The 14,946-nt window shown below is 44.3% G+C and overlaps 1 protein-coding gene across 1 annotated transcript; it reads right to left on the minus strand.

Annotated features, from left to right (window-relative positions):
* Positions 1-1,897: 1,897 nt before the first annotated feature.
* SUMO2 (small ubiquitin like modifier 2) lies at positions 1,898-9,212 on the minus strand. Its single transcript, XM_037407891.1, has 4 exons — positions 9,019-9,212; positions 7,278-7,409; positions 4,092-4,163; positions 1,898-2,569 (listed from the first exon to the last, which is right to left on the minus strand). The coding sequence occupies exons 1-4, from the start codon at positions 9,037-9,039 to the stop codon at positions 2,507-2,509; spliced, it is 288 nt and encodes a 95-aa protein (XP_037263788.1). The 5' UTR covers positions 9,040-9,212; the 3' UTR covers positions 1,898-2,506.
* Between the last annotated feature and the right edge of the window lie 5,734 nt (positions 9,213-14,946).

A 14,946-nucleotide genomic window follows, 5' to 3' on the forward strand; every position in this document is an offset into this window, starting at 1 on the left:
CAGCCCGCTTCAGTTCGCTGGGCTAATGGAAAGTAAAAGTTTTGAGGCTCTTGAGGAACTAAGTCACTTAAGTTCTTTAAGACAGTTTCTTGATTTTTATCTAATCAACAAAACACCTCTCAGAAAAGACTATTTTAGCAGTTTTTGACTGCACTCACCACCTTATATAAACACCATTCAGCACTGTTAGAGGAATTATTTTGGAAATACGAGGACCAAACTTGGAATTCTGCATTTAAGTTCATGACAGATGAAGTACCACTCTACCAATTCAGGAAATTAAAACCTTGTTTTTGAAAGCATGTTGTTCAGTACCTGTCACTTGACTTACATGGCCTCAGGAAAGAAAAAAAAAAAAAAAGTAGACAAGATACAACAGGGAGTTTTGAGCCCCACAGTCTTAACCTGGGCTGAAAAAAAACCCTTTCTATTTTCTTCAGAAAGTAAAGCAGGTCCAAACATCTTTTTTGGCCTAACAAGATAAAGACAGCTTTCTCCTGGGAAAAGTCTTGGCATGACATCAAGCTGAAAGAATTTTATACACTGTTATTGGAAGTCTAGCCAGGTTAAAAGCCAGATAATCTAAAGCCAGAGCAATGTATTCCATGTCTAACTTTTGAGAAATGTTGAAATATAACCCCCCCCGGCCCCAAAGTTTTTTCCAGGCCTCTGAGAGTTTGGATATGAAACCATTTGTTCACAAGAGGGAATTCCAACCTTGCAATATACCACAGAAGTCTACAAAATACGTACCAGAATAAGGAATAATCTTCTTAGCAGTAGAACTTCCTAGAATTAAAACAGTAACATACAGTAGAGGTACATTCTTCAGCTACACAGTCAAAAGTAACTGCAAAAACAGACGCTATTTTTCTTCTGTCTCTGCTAGATGTAATTAATGAAAAACCAGATGTGTTAAAATCGTGACAGAAACGAAACAGATCATTTTCCATCAGCTAAATGCACAGACCCATCATTTTGCCACAAAGTTAAAGAATTTCCAGATCCAGGAGGCACAGGCCTAGCATGTAGTAATCACATCTTCAATTAACTATTACAAAACCTACCACCAAAAAGTGAGCTCTGCTAAAAGACCATTAACTTACTGCAAACACCACAGAACTAATTAGAACGTTCCTAGGACATCCGAGGATGCTTTGGGGCTGTTGAGCAAACAGGTATACAATTTTTCATGAACGTCAATCACCAATGTCACCGCAACCTCTGAACTTCCCCATGACAAAACTCAGTGACAGCAGCCTTGTGGAAAAAAACCATCATTGTCACTAGCTCCCTTCAGCACTTCAAGCCTCTTCCCCTTTCAAGCAGGAACACAAAGGTAAAGCAGAGCTTGGAATTACACCACCATAGCTAAATACACCCAAAACCAGAACTCAAGTTTTTATTTTTGCTTTACATTTCCAAGCATCTCCCATATGATACCACGGTAAACTGAAGGGTTAATGAAATTCTTTGCTCTTCTTAACATGGCGTTTACATCAAAAAGCATTAAAATACAATTCTAAATAAGCTACTGTAACAACGATACTGATGCTTCTATTGGAGACTGACAAAAAGTGCTCAACCCAAAGGCATTAGTAACTAGTCCAGTATTTTGCAGTTTGCCTAATCAAACATTTTTGGCTTAAAAGAACATACACACACCAAAAAAAAAAAAAAAAAAATCAGAAGAGAATACTGACTCCTATTTCCAGTTCAACTACTGACTGAGAGGTCTCAAGGAAGCCTTTCATTTTCCAACAGTCTTCTGACTGTAAAAGAGAGATTATGCTTACTTACCGCAGAGAAAGCTGAGAACTGAGAAGCATAAAGCGCTGCAGAGAAAGAAATACAAGTACTGAGTACTATTACTCCACAGAAAAATAAAGAAAACTGGTTATTTTAAACAAGAAGTTTATTTAAACAACAAGACGCTTTACTTGAAGGGAAAACTATCTAGGATCTTTTTTTTTTTTTTTTAAGAGTAATTTACCCCTACTTAGACAGAGATTGCTCTACATGTAACAGCTACGTACAAAAAAGTTATAAAATTGTCCTTGGTTTTACAATGATAAAAGAAAAAACATTGAAATTATCCAATCAAACAAGGTATGCAAGGTTTTTGTTTTTAAACAGTGAGAGCAAAATAACTTACTGGAATATAAAGATAAAAGTAGAAGGAGCATGCCACTAACGGAGAAAGGGGCATTTTCACAGAACCAGTTTGTTTTCCCACCCCATCTCCATTAAATGTTGATCAAAACATACCATTGGCCATTTAGTTAAAAAAAATATGCATTATGTCTGTGCACATACACCAGTTACTTTATGTACAATAGAAGGAATAGGAAAAAAAAAATCAGAGAGAGGAGAGAGAAAACTATACTGCAGTAGTCAGGATGTGGCTGAACCAAGTCTCATTTTTCTAATTGTGAATGTGTCGCCTGTGGGAGCACAGTTCTGGAGCGGAAAGTAGCAGGTTCTTTTTTGTGTGTGGTTTTTTTTTTTAGTAAACTCCTCCTGTTTGCTGCTGGAACACATCAATTGTATCTTCATCCTCCATTTCCAACTATAGTAGAAAAGAAAGAAAAAGGCTTTCAACTCTTCTCAGGTATCTACTACAGGCTGGGTTGTTCTTAAGTTTCCTATCTTCATGTTTACTTTTTATGCAACTTAACCAGACCTGCTCCCTCCATCATCATCATCACTTTGTACATTTAACCTACTTCACCGTAACTCAAAAGCAAAGAAATTGCATGGAAAAACAAATGCCAGTTGGTAACTGTTGTCCTAGAATGAATTCTAGTGTGTAACTTCAGGGTGCATTGTATGACTCCTATGGAAAACATCAGCATTCATAATATTTTTATTCTGTTGCCTACTTTGCAACTGCATCTTCTTTCTCCTATTTACTTCCTCAGTTTACTTTAGAATACTGCCACAATTCCACTTTGCTGCTGTTGTTCAAACGTGCAAAAGGCTTCAGCTACAGCACTAAAGAAAGCAGACTGTAATTAAGGCCCCTTGCCCAACCAGGCAATAAAACCAAGCATCAGCAAGCACAAAAACATTAAAAATACTTTACATGTTCAACTATGTAACAAACCACCACTGACAAACAGCAATACTTCCTTAATACAATTCTCTTTTTTCAGCATAATTTTTACAGTTGATATTCCTGAAATGTAACTAATATAAGTTATATTTCTAAACAGTCTCAGTTTCTGCTCCAGGAAATCAAACTGGTCTATGGCATTTGCCACAGCTATAAATAGACTGATCCTTAGCTACAGTATAACACGGATGGAGAGAAAAGCACCCTGTTGCCTCAATTATCAGTACTCCAAGTTAAAAAGTTGCATAGATTGTGGCCCTAAGAGGCAGGTTCTTTGGAGCAACTGCTTAGAAAACAGATCTACCATAAACCTTCTGAAAACAGGAGGCCCTTACTCTATATAACAAGTGGTTCCGAAAAACATATAAACCTGTATCACTTGGAAAGGATGATTACATGCAGCTACTTGGAGCAGTACAGAAGAATACTCCAAGAGTCACAGTGAACAATTCTGTTCTTGGCATGACCCTCGTTTTAACCAATTAAGACAACCTGAACTTCACAGTATTTATTTATTTTTGTGTTGCTGAACAGGGCTTCAAATTACAAACGATAGAAAATAACTTTCATATTACAAATACAAGTTTGCAAACAGGATCACTGATAAAATCCTGCAAGCTTTTATATATGTATCTAAAAAAGCTATTATTTCAGGAAAAACTCAATTCTTAACTTACAGATTCTTATCTCAGAACTCTGACTCAATGAACTGACAGCTTTATAAGACACCATTCTGTAAACTGTAATTAATTTTCTTCTTTTATTACTACAGTGATACAGACTTATTCACAACACTCAAGAAGCCTTAGATTCCATTTCTAATAATTCTAAACTAGTTATACCAAACTAACGGTAAAAAAAGATCAAGTTCTATCAATAATATATACAATTACACAAGTATTTTATACGAAACAGAAGCACCAACTCCCACAGCAAATTTTAAATACAGTTCTTTAGTCTTGCTTCTGTTGTTTACCTGTGCAGGTGTGTCTGTTTCATTAATTGGTTGCCCATCGAACCGGAATCTGATTTGCCTCATTGACAACCCCTGCACAAAGAGAAGTAACACAACGGAGAGTTAAGTCTGGTGTAAAAGTACTCACTAGTTTTCTCTCAAACTTGTCACTGGAATTGCAGCATGATCATTAAAAGCCACCATTCATAATACAAGATATAGTTTTCATTCTCCCCTCATGCACTCATTTTAAGGCGTTTCACTACAAATCTGTTTTATATTAAAAATTGCATTGTGTCCAATAACTAAAGAGAAGCAACAGTGCCCCCACTGACTGTAAGTTAAAATAAAGCAATTTCTAGTACACAAGCCTCACCCCAATGGCCAAGACTTTTATCGTGCTTCTTAATAATTAATTTAAAAACTAGATGCAATACTTTGGGTAACAAATGTCAAACAGTAATATTCAATACTCCTTTTTGATCTTCCCAAAAAGCAAAGGTATTCTAAAACATTTTTTCCAGAGATTAAACCACCATCCATTAGAGTGCAGCAGCAAAGCGTAGGCAACGGTAACTTTTGTGCTTCAATTCCCATTAACAAGAAACCAACGCATCAAAGTTTTTCCATGCACAGCTAGAACTTTAAAAAAACCTTTTACTTCCAGAAACTTCTGAATAGTATTTCAAACTAGCATTTCTACCACAGAATAGTAATTCTGCTGACCTCCTCCATCCTCAGAAGACTACTCATTCTTGCTTGAGCCAACAGATTCAAAAACTTTAGAGCAACAATCCTTTCTACTAATAAACTTCAAACTCACAAGTTAGTTTTCAAAAGGTACTCTACAGTACACTACATTCTGCAAAGGAAGATGAAGTTTGAGGATACCATCAGAACCAAGAACCCCGGTATCTACTTCTTTCCTAGTTCCATCAACTCTCTCTACAGAGTATCTAAAAAAATACAAGTCTAGTTAATTTTGAAGTACTTCCAATGGATTGCTTGGTGCTGCCTTGGCACCTCTGCATTAGAAAAGCAGCCTCCATTTAGCCATGCAAGATCAGGTGTAACACACAGAAGAAAACAATGTAGCAATTATTATCAAGAGGTTAATTTGTCAGGAAAAATGCTTAATAAAGACCACGAGTAAACTTTTTTTGGTAAGACTTCAGTCATGCTAGAGAAGACATTTTGCTGTGAACTATGAAGATTCTGCAGTGTTCCCTCAGAACATCTCGTTTAAGAAAATCACGTGGCTAAGTGTCATGGCAGCAACACATTTTTGCACAGCAACATTTGGTTTGAGCAGTTTTCTTTGACATTGTGTTTCTTAAAATATCTGTTTCCTATTCCAAAAGTGGTCATTTTTTGCAGGTTCCTGACAACTTTATGAGCTGAATAAACGCTTGCTGAAAACATGGTGAAGAACTGTACCTTGGTGAGATTAGTATCCGCTAAAACCCAAGTATGTTCCATGGATGATTCCCCGCCCCGCCCCCAATAATTGCAAATAGTCTTGATCTTCTAAATGTATCATTCAAGGTTTAGTTACTTTCATTTTAGGTCCACTACACGCAATACATCATTTTTCATTCTTTAAAGCTGCTAGACTCTCTACTATACCCCAGCTTCCACCTCTCCAAAATTAAATCTGAGGTCCACAGTTTAAGATTGGGTATGCCTAGTTAGGAACACCAACAAAATCTAACTTTAGAGACACACAGAACAAATGCTTTTAAACGAAGTTGGAGAAGTAAGCACCTAAGAAATTAAATGTAAAGACGAGTCCATCTCCACAAAAATATCCTTTGGATACCTAGTAGCTTAAAACCAGGATCAGAAAAAATGCCTCCCATTCTAAAGATTTATTCTTCTTTTCCCTCCAATTAACACTTGGGCTTTTTGCTGGCTTTTGTTGCTTTTTTTTTTTAATAGTAGAAATTTAGGTGAAAATTTTTGGAATCATACTTTTGTTTCCAAGCAACTGAACTATAAATGGTACTTCTAAAATCATCTTTCCCAGGACTTTACAGATAATTAACCAACCTTCAAACTCCCCAAAAGATGTAACTCACTTTATGTTTGGAAAAAGCAATACACAGTGATTTGTATAATGTCACAAGAGTTTGTAGGAAAAATGATCTCACAGCTTGAAACATTCCCTAATTTATCCCCAGAACACCCATGCAAGAACGTATTCACACATTCATTAAGACCTTATTTTCCCTGTCTTTATTCGTATCACTACCTATTGTGGCAAAGGGTAAACCAAAAAGGTTTTACCACTCTATATCTGATTTAGAGTTAATTTTCCTTGGTTCCAAAATAGTTACCTCAATATTTTATACTTAATTTATTGTAGTCAGTGGTATCGCTGAATATTTGTTAAAGAAAAAATAAAACCAATCTTCCTCACCAAACATTTTTGTAGAGATGGAACTTTTTAAAAGCAGTTATGAAAAAAAACAAACCAACAAACCAATCACAGACAGCAGAGACAACATTTTCCTGATCAAAAGCCTCAAAAGAAAGTGTAAGATAGCTCTACACTTACAGAGGTGTTTTTGAAGCTTGCAATAGCTGCCTGCAACCTAGTAGGTTTGCTGCAGTTGCCACTACACCAGCAAAATACATTTAATTTTTCTTTTTGTCCCTCAGAGGATTAATTTGACAACCAGGCCACAAGAGAAAAAACAAGACTCATCATTCAAAGTACAAGCACCTTCTCAAGCTAGACATTAGACACGTTTAAACCCTGAAATACTCATTGATATTCTCTCACCTCAATGCAGTAATACTAAGCTAGTAAATAAGAAGTATGACCAGACCAAGAAGTTTACTCAAGAGTTATAAAAATACCTCTGATTATCACTCAGCTCTCTATCCTAAGTTCATACCGTAGGTTCCTAACCCACCCTTTCCATACTGGTATTTTCGAGCAGTAGAGTTAACAGCCTATACCTATGACACAGACTTCACAAAGATAACAACACATATTTTTTTTTTTACTCGTTTCCTGTCACAACCCTGTCAGTCCACTCTGGAACAGAACAATGCACTCTCCACAACACAATCAGTTTTTGTTAAGTCTCTATCATCTTGCATATTTACATAGTTTTAAAACTTTACTGTCTTAATCTATCTCTACGGAGATCACCTCTCCCCCAGACACCGGTTCTCCTGATGATCATACAAGAACCATACCTGTCGTTCACAATAGGCTTTCATTAGTTTACTAAGTGGTGTATGCCTCTTAATCTTAAACTGCACCACAGACCCATCTTGCCCTGCCACCTTCAGATTAATGTGATCATTGTTTTCAGTCTTCACTCCTTCCTGTTGAGGAAATAAAAAGAAAAAAAAGCAACACTTTTCAAAAAGGTATGAAACAGTAAGTTAACACTTTACTGAAGTGCAACAGGTCATCAAAAAGGAGGAGATGGAGTACAGCAGTTTACCAGTTTGAAACTTTGAATTAAGAAACAGAGGTCGATACTTTTTATTTGAAAATAAACTCCACACACATTAAAAAAAACCAAAAAAACCACAACCAATACAACCCAAACCCTACTAATATTAGTTGTCAATCCTGAGATTGGTTAACATGCGAAGTAGCAACGAAGAGTTACTAGGCCAACTGTTTTACAATAAATTTAAAGAAAAGTTATTTCTATCAAGGGCAGGATAATAATGAACACTACTGTTCCAAATCAAAGGAATAAAGTTATTTACTTTACAACTCTAACCTCAGCCACTAGCAAGTCTCTATCTTACTGTACCTCAAACTTTTTCATATTAGTGGAGGTACTTATGAAGAAAACTTCAAGCTATTTTAAAGGACTGCATTTGAAAAGGTGACGAAACCTGAAAAGAACCAAGCTTTCTCTTTCAGAAAACGTTTTAAGAAAAAAACGCTCTTCAATAAGCAGTCCAATCCTCTCTCTTCCATTAAGAGCCACATGCAGCGATTGCAGAGACCCAAGTTTCAACTGCACAGCTGTTCCGATCCAGAGTGTCACGGCAGGGGCAGAGATGATCCAGCGCCACCCAGCCCCTGGGCAGCGCCTGCCCCCGAGGTGCTCAGCTGCGGTTTCAGCTTTGTGTCCCTCAGCAGAGGCGGCCCGGGCCGGGCTGCGGGTCCCCGCCATGTGACAGATCCCTGCACGCCGCGCTCCAGCACACCGGCCCGCCCGTTCTGGCGCCTTCAGAGTTTAAAAAGGGCGGGGGGGGGGGGGGGGGGGGGGGGGCGAGAAGAAGGGGGGGAAAGGCACGGCAGCAGCGCGGCGTTCGCTGGCTGTGTGGTGGTTGGGGTTTTTTTCGCTGCGGTTGTTTTTTTAATTCCTGCTGTTGGAGAGCGCAGCCCCCCCGCCCGCAGAGCCCCCCCCCGGCGGCCCCTCCCGCGGCCAGGGCAGCACAAAAGGGGCAGGGAGCGATGCCCGCCCCGCCCGCGGCCGGGCCCAGCGCGGCGCTGCCAGCACCGCACGGAGGGGGCCGGCGGGTGCCCCGGCCCCCGGCGCGTCCCCAGCGGGGATGCTGCGCCCCAGTCCCCGCTGGCCGCGCAGGGCAGGCCGGATCCGGCCCTCGAGGAGGAGCGGGAGGAGGAAGGCAACGGCAGCAACCGCCTCCGGACCTGCCTCTCTCCCTGAGGAGGGCGGGAAGGGAGCCCGGATTCGCCCCCCTCACCCCCCCCCCCCCCCCTTCCCCGGGGATCCTCCGCCCGCCCCGGGAGGCTGCGGCCCCGGCCCCCCTCCCCCGGCGGGGCGGGAAGGCGGCCGCGGCCTGGGTGCGCAGGAAAATGGCGCGCAAAGCCGGCGCGGCCCAGCCGAGGCCGTTGGGTGGCCGAGCCCGCGACCGGGGCCTCGCCGCCCGCCGACTGCGGGGCGAAGCGAGGCGGGGGGAGGGCGAGGGAGGGAGGCGGGGGGGGGCGGGAGGGCGCCTGCCTCACCTTGGGCTTCTCGTCGGCCATGGCGAGTCAGCGATGTCCGGGCCACTCCGAGCACCTCACAAAGGGGGGGAGGAAACGACCGAGCGCGGCGGCGGAGAGAGGAGAGAGAGAGAGAGGGGAAGGCGGGGGGGGGGGGGAAGGGAGCGCGCACGCACAGCCGCGGGGCCGCGCCTTGCCCCCGTGCGTGCGCGCGCCCGCCCCGTCCGCCGGGCTCTCCCCCCGCCCCCCCCGCGGCGCGGCCCCGCCGCCCATTGGGCCCCGCCGGCTGGGGACGGGGCGGGGACGGGGCGGGGCGGCGGGGGAAGGGGGGGGGCGGGGGGGGGAAGGGGGCGCGCGCGCGCCCCGGCCGTTACATAACGCGGCGGCGGGAGGCGGAGCGTGCGCGCGCCCCGGCCGCTGCCCGCGCTACGTGCGCGCGCCCCGCCCCGCCCCGCCGGGCGCAGCGGGCCCTGCCGTGCGGCGGGTATTGTCCTCCTCAAAATGGCCGCCGGGCCGCAGCGCCCCTCCCCGCCGCCCCGGGAGGGGGCCTCCGCCGCCTCGGCCCGACCGCCTCTGCGCCGCCGCCCCCTCGGCACCTCTCACCCAGGGGCCCTGCTGGCCGCCCTGGCTCTCGGGCCTGCTGCGCTCGCCCCGCCGGCGCCCTGTCCTGGCGCTCCCCCGTGGGTGACCCCTCCGCCTCGCCCACCGCTTGGGCCTCCTCAGACCTGACACGTTTTTTCCCCCCTTGGTCGCGGCCCTCGCTGTTTTACGGATGATGCTGATAACGTCGGCGAGGTTTGACAGCCATCCGCCGCACTTTGAATCCCCCCACCTTCCCCCTGAGGAAGGTGAGGCGGGAGGTTGCCCCGAAATACATGTAGTGTCGGCAGAGGGATCTGGGGCCTGCCCTGCCGCTGCTGCGTCTGAAAAACATATCTTGAATGCAATCAAAACAATTGCAGTCAAGGTTTACTCATGCTTTTTCAACGAGCTAAGGGCGCGTGATGCAGCACCTCAAAAACTGTAATACCTAAATAAAAGGACATACTACTAGTGATGTGATTTCTTCAAGCTCATCCCAATGGAGCGAAGGAGGAAATCCTCAGGAACTCCAGGGTTCCCACAAAAGTTTCTGGGCCTTTTCCCATCAGTGTTAGACCCGCCACCATCGTTCGTCAACAGTTTCTCTGCAGCACGTCGGTGGAAAAGAAACACCACAAAAATAACCCTTGTAGATGCTTCAGGGATGGATTTACCGGGTGGCCATTAGTCCACACCAGCTCCGCTCCATGTGGCGAATACGCTCTGGATCACGGCACAGAGGTGGCCATATGGTCATGCCACCCTTCTGCTCCTGACATGACAAAACCTGGGCCTGTGTATAAAGCACCTCCTGCACCGTTCCGGAGACATTATGAAATGGGATTTGTCCAGAACGAACTACTCAAGTAGTGAAACATCAACTGAAGAGAAACTTGAGCAAAGCACAGACTGCAGACTCGCTTTTCACTCTCGAATCTGAGCCCCCTCCTCTGCCTTTTGTCATGTTACTTCACATTCCGGTACCTCCCTTCTGAGTGCGGACACACAGGGATCTTTTTGTTATATTGCAATTGTCTGGAAACTGAAGAAGATTAACACCCACTGAGGATAGGAAGCTGAAGCCAAACTTTCAAGTGAGTCCACAGTTGAGAAAATAACACAGCCACAACCCTACCTGAGGCTGTGAAGATGGCCCACACAGCCTGCTGAGTTTCTGCTAAACACACGCAGTGAAGTCTTTTACCATGTCCTCATAGACTAGGCTCCCATATATTGTAACATTTACCCTCGGCTTCAGTACTCTAAAAGATCAAAATTCATTAAAAAATTCATAGAACCTTTTAGTTTTAGTATTTTACTCCTTCTGAAGAGTCTTTGTGAGTCAGTTCTGGAAAAGTCACAGGCACTAGAAGAGCTCAGTCTGACCCAGGAAGACAACTGAGATGCTGTTTTAAATTTTGACTGCAACTCAAACAGATAGTCCTTTGAGCCGTACTTTCCACTCCTAACTGTGTCATTTTCCTTGATTTATCATCAAAAGGCTGTTCCATTCAGTCTATCCTGCCTGCTTTCCCTGCATTTAATTACTCATGCTATTATTTTTCTATTTAAGGTACCGAGAGGCAAGAAGCACCTGTGGCTAGAGAAAACAACACACTTCTGTGCAAATCCCCCTCACACAGTCTGACAGTGTATCAGTCTCCTACAATCTCCCCTCGCCTTTAATTTTAGCTCTGAAGAGCAATGAGCAATGTCAGTTGGACCTTCTGAAGTCCATTATCACCATTAAGAAGCAGGATTATATGTGAGAACTAGGAAATAAAGCATCTTAAACCCCTGTATTCTACCTCGTACACGGCTTTTTTAAGTGAGACTGAAAACCACTTTACAGAACAAAAGATGAGTGCCATTTCCCAAAGGACTGTAAGTTCTATTTTTAGAAATGATGCAACATCATAGAGGAGCGACCGCTGTGAGGAAGGGCGTCAAGACTGATGTTGCTCGTTTTATTTTGCTCTCGTCACTTCTCCCCCCACTCCCTCATTGAAGAACTCTGTGCTGCAGGTCCAGGAGGAGGATTTCTTTGGGAGGTGGGGTGAAACTGGTCAAGGCCTGAGAGTGGCGTGAAAGAAGTGAATGCAGGAGTGGCATCAAGTGAGACATACATTAAGGCCAGCATCACAAATAGCATAGATGTGCTTAAAAGGAGACAGGAAAACCACAGAATCGTCAGGGTTGGAAGAGACCTCTGGAAGTCACCTGTCCAACCCCCTACTAAACCAAGTTCTCCTACAGCAGGTTGCACAGAATCGTGTCCAGATGGGTTGTGAGTGTCTCCAGAGAAGGAGATTCCACAGCCTCTCTGGGCAGCCTGTGCCAGTGCTCTGTCACCCTCAAAGTAAAGTTTTTCCTCAGATTCAGATGGAACTGCCTGTGTTGCAGTTTGTGCCCGTTGCCCCTTGTCCTGTCACTGGGCACCGCTGAAAAAGAGCCTGGACCCATCATCCTCTTGACACTCACCCTTAAGATATTTGTATGCATTGGTAAGATCCTCTCAGTCTTCTCCAGGCTAAACAGGCCCAGCTCTCTCAGCCGTTTCTCATCGGGGAGATGTGCCAGTCCCCCCCATCATGTTTGTAGCGTCTGCTGGACCCTCTCCAGTATTTCTCAGTCTCTCTTGAACTGGGGAGCCCAGAACTGGACACAGCACTCCAGATGTGGCCTCACCAGGGCAGAGGGGGAGGATCACCTTCCTTGACCTGCTGGCCATGCTAGATTTTATGAGAATATGTAAGATTTCACTGCCACTGCAGAAGATGCACTCAAAAAACCTGAAGACTGTTTCGTCTGTACCACTATTGGTGTGGCCACCAATTACACAGATCCCCAATCACAGAGCAGGTTTCTACAAACCTCGTATTTGTCTGGTTTTTCTTCTTATATAGCAACAGAGGAAGCTTGTGTTATACGGGAGATTTAGTGGAGCTAATAATGAACAGAGTGCTAAAACCTGCAAAGATAACTGGCTAGACAGCAGCACTCGGAGCGAGCGGCAGGGAAGAACCCACACTGGGAACTACAAAGGATCCAGTTCTGCAGGGTCCAGGCTGCAGCAGAGGGGGGCAAAGGCAAAGCTTTTTGTCTCTCTGAGCTCCTCCTCTTCAATGCACAGAGTTGAAGGGAAGTGAATGGAGAAGCGTCACAGTGAGAATTCCAGAGAAATTCCATCTCTGGGGAAAAAAATTCCACGTGTTGTTTCCTAAAATATTTCCATGCCTTGTTTCATTGTCATACAGCAGTTTTATAAGGAAGAAATATGATGCATCTCAATCTTGCAGAGCTCCTTTGGCTTTTCTCCACGCTCGTCTGAAGAGGGTAGGGACTATGGGTGTTCAATATACGTTCCCTTTCACGCTGAGATTTTAAAATATGAGGATTTTTAAGACATTAAGACAGCTACAAGCAGAAGGAGTGTGCTATGCACATTAGCAAGCATAAGCCTACAAAAGCAACTCCAGCCCTTTCAAAACTGTGTATTACTTTGCAATTAGTTCAGTACAAGAATAGAAAGCAGTTATTTCAAGGTGTAAGCAAGCGAGTAGGGCTAAAGCTGCCTTCTCAGCCTGGACTCTGAAGGTCCGAGTGGTTTCTTCAGGCTTTGCTATTCATTAATAGTTCAGCCCTGGGAACAGAAAATACCTTTTGCCTGGGGCACTGCCTGTTCTGTGCCTTCCCTGTTCATGATGCCAATCATTCCCTCTGTTCCCCAAGTTATGAAATAGCTTTCAAACCTCCTATTTCACAACTTAGTAACGTCCCTCCTCATCAAGCTTTGGGGTTTTTTTTGCCTTTTTTTTCTTTTTCCCCTGACTGGAAAACAGTAACAGTTGCTCTTCGTCTTTGCCTTCCCCTTCCTTGCTGGACCCAGAGCCTGTACTCCAAAGCCTTTTTGAGTCACTGACGCAGCGGTTCCCAATTCTGCTTAATTACATGGACGGGAAAGGCACAGGAGCCCTTTTGCAAGGTGTGCAGGAAGGTCTCCCTTTTAGATATGTGCAGACCTCCAGCTAATGTTCAAAGGAGGACAAAGAAATGTCAAGATTTCATACTAAACCTCACCTTTCCCAAGATGATTTTCCAAGAAACCAGCAACCTTCCTTATCTGTTCAAGAGCATCAGACACTGCAAATATGAAAAGCCACTTACACTTCTAGTGAGTCAGCAAAGCAGACTGTACGTGCCAAGAGCCGGCAGGAAAGGATCAGAGTTCCTGGACCAGATTTTAGTGTCTCTTTACACAGGATAGATCCTGGAGCAGAAGAAGATGCTGTCCCACTCCTAGACTCACCACCTCAGTAATCAACACTCCTCTCTCCATGCTGATGAAGAGAAATAAGCCCAGTGGGACCGACGGGCACTCTCCAGGGTTGTCAGGCCTTGCAATATCGTTGGTAAAGGCTGATCACCTGCCTTTTGGCTGACTCTCCCTGCGGGTAGGGCTGTGGCTCCCCACAGAGTGGCCCACAGAGACAAGTGTTATGTGTGGAAAAGGATAAAAGGAAAGCAAGAGAAACACATGTGGCACAGTAAAAGAACACAGGGGCACTCCAGGCACTTGAGCATCCCTAGGAAAGCCTCAGGTGGCAAGTTCTGCTATCACAGTTGATACTCAAATGAGCTCCCGTGGAAAGAACTCCTTAGCATCACTGCATGGAAAACAAATAAGTGACTCCCATCCTTGTAACAAGGATCTCACCTGGTAGGCAAGTCTCAGATTTCCATTAAGAGAATTAGCCAGCTCTATATTAATTATGTGGTTTAGTTCATTAGTGGCTTTTAATTATGACACCCATACAAGCAGTGGGCTCTGTATTTTTCTCCAGCATAAGCCATTAGAAGTCTCCTTCTACCAGTCACAAGAAACTGATGCAGTTATAGAAGCAGCACCTTACCCTTGAAGGATGGTAGCAGAAGACCTCTTATCGCTGGGTTTTCAGACATCCAGTTTTGATTTGTACCTGGCGCCGTTTTAGTAACATGTGGAAGGATATTTGGGATCTAGCTATCAGCACTAATGTGCTCAGAAGCCTGCAGCATAGAGCAGCACCATTTTATAGGACCACAGATGAATTTGACTTCATACAACAGATTTGAATACATGCACATCCCCAAATTCCCCCAAAACACAGGACTCTTACCCACAATAAATGATAAGCTTTCTTAAAACTGGTGAGTCTTAGTTTCTCAAGCAGGTTTCTGAAGATTTATTTTAAATTCTTCTACACTGCAACAAGCTGTTCCTCCTGACTGACCTGAATAGACACCGCTTCCTTTTCTCAGCACAATTGGTGTCACAGTGTGCTCTTACCAAAGATAACTGCTGGCTTTATTTTCACTGGAAATGAT

This window comes from Falco rusticolus, chromosome 1, assembly GCF_015220075.1.
Source record: "Falco rusticolus isolate bFalRus1 chromosome 1, bFalRus1.pri, whole genome shotgun sequence".
Lineage (NCBI taxonomy): Eukaryota > Metazoa > Chordata > Aves > Falconiformes > Falconidae > Falco > Falco rusticolus.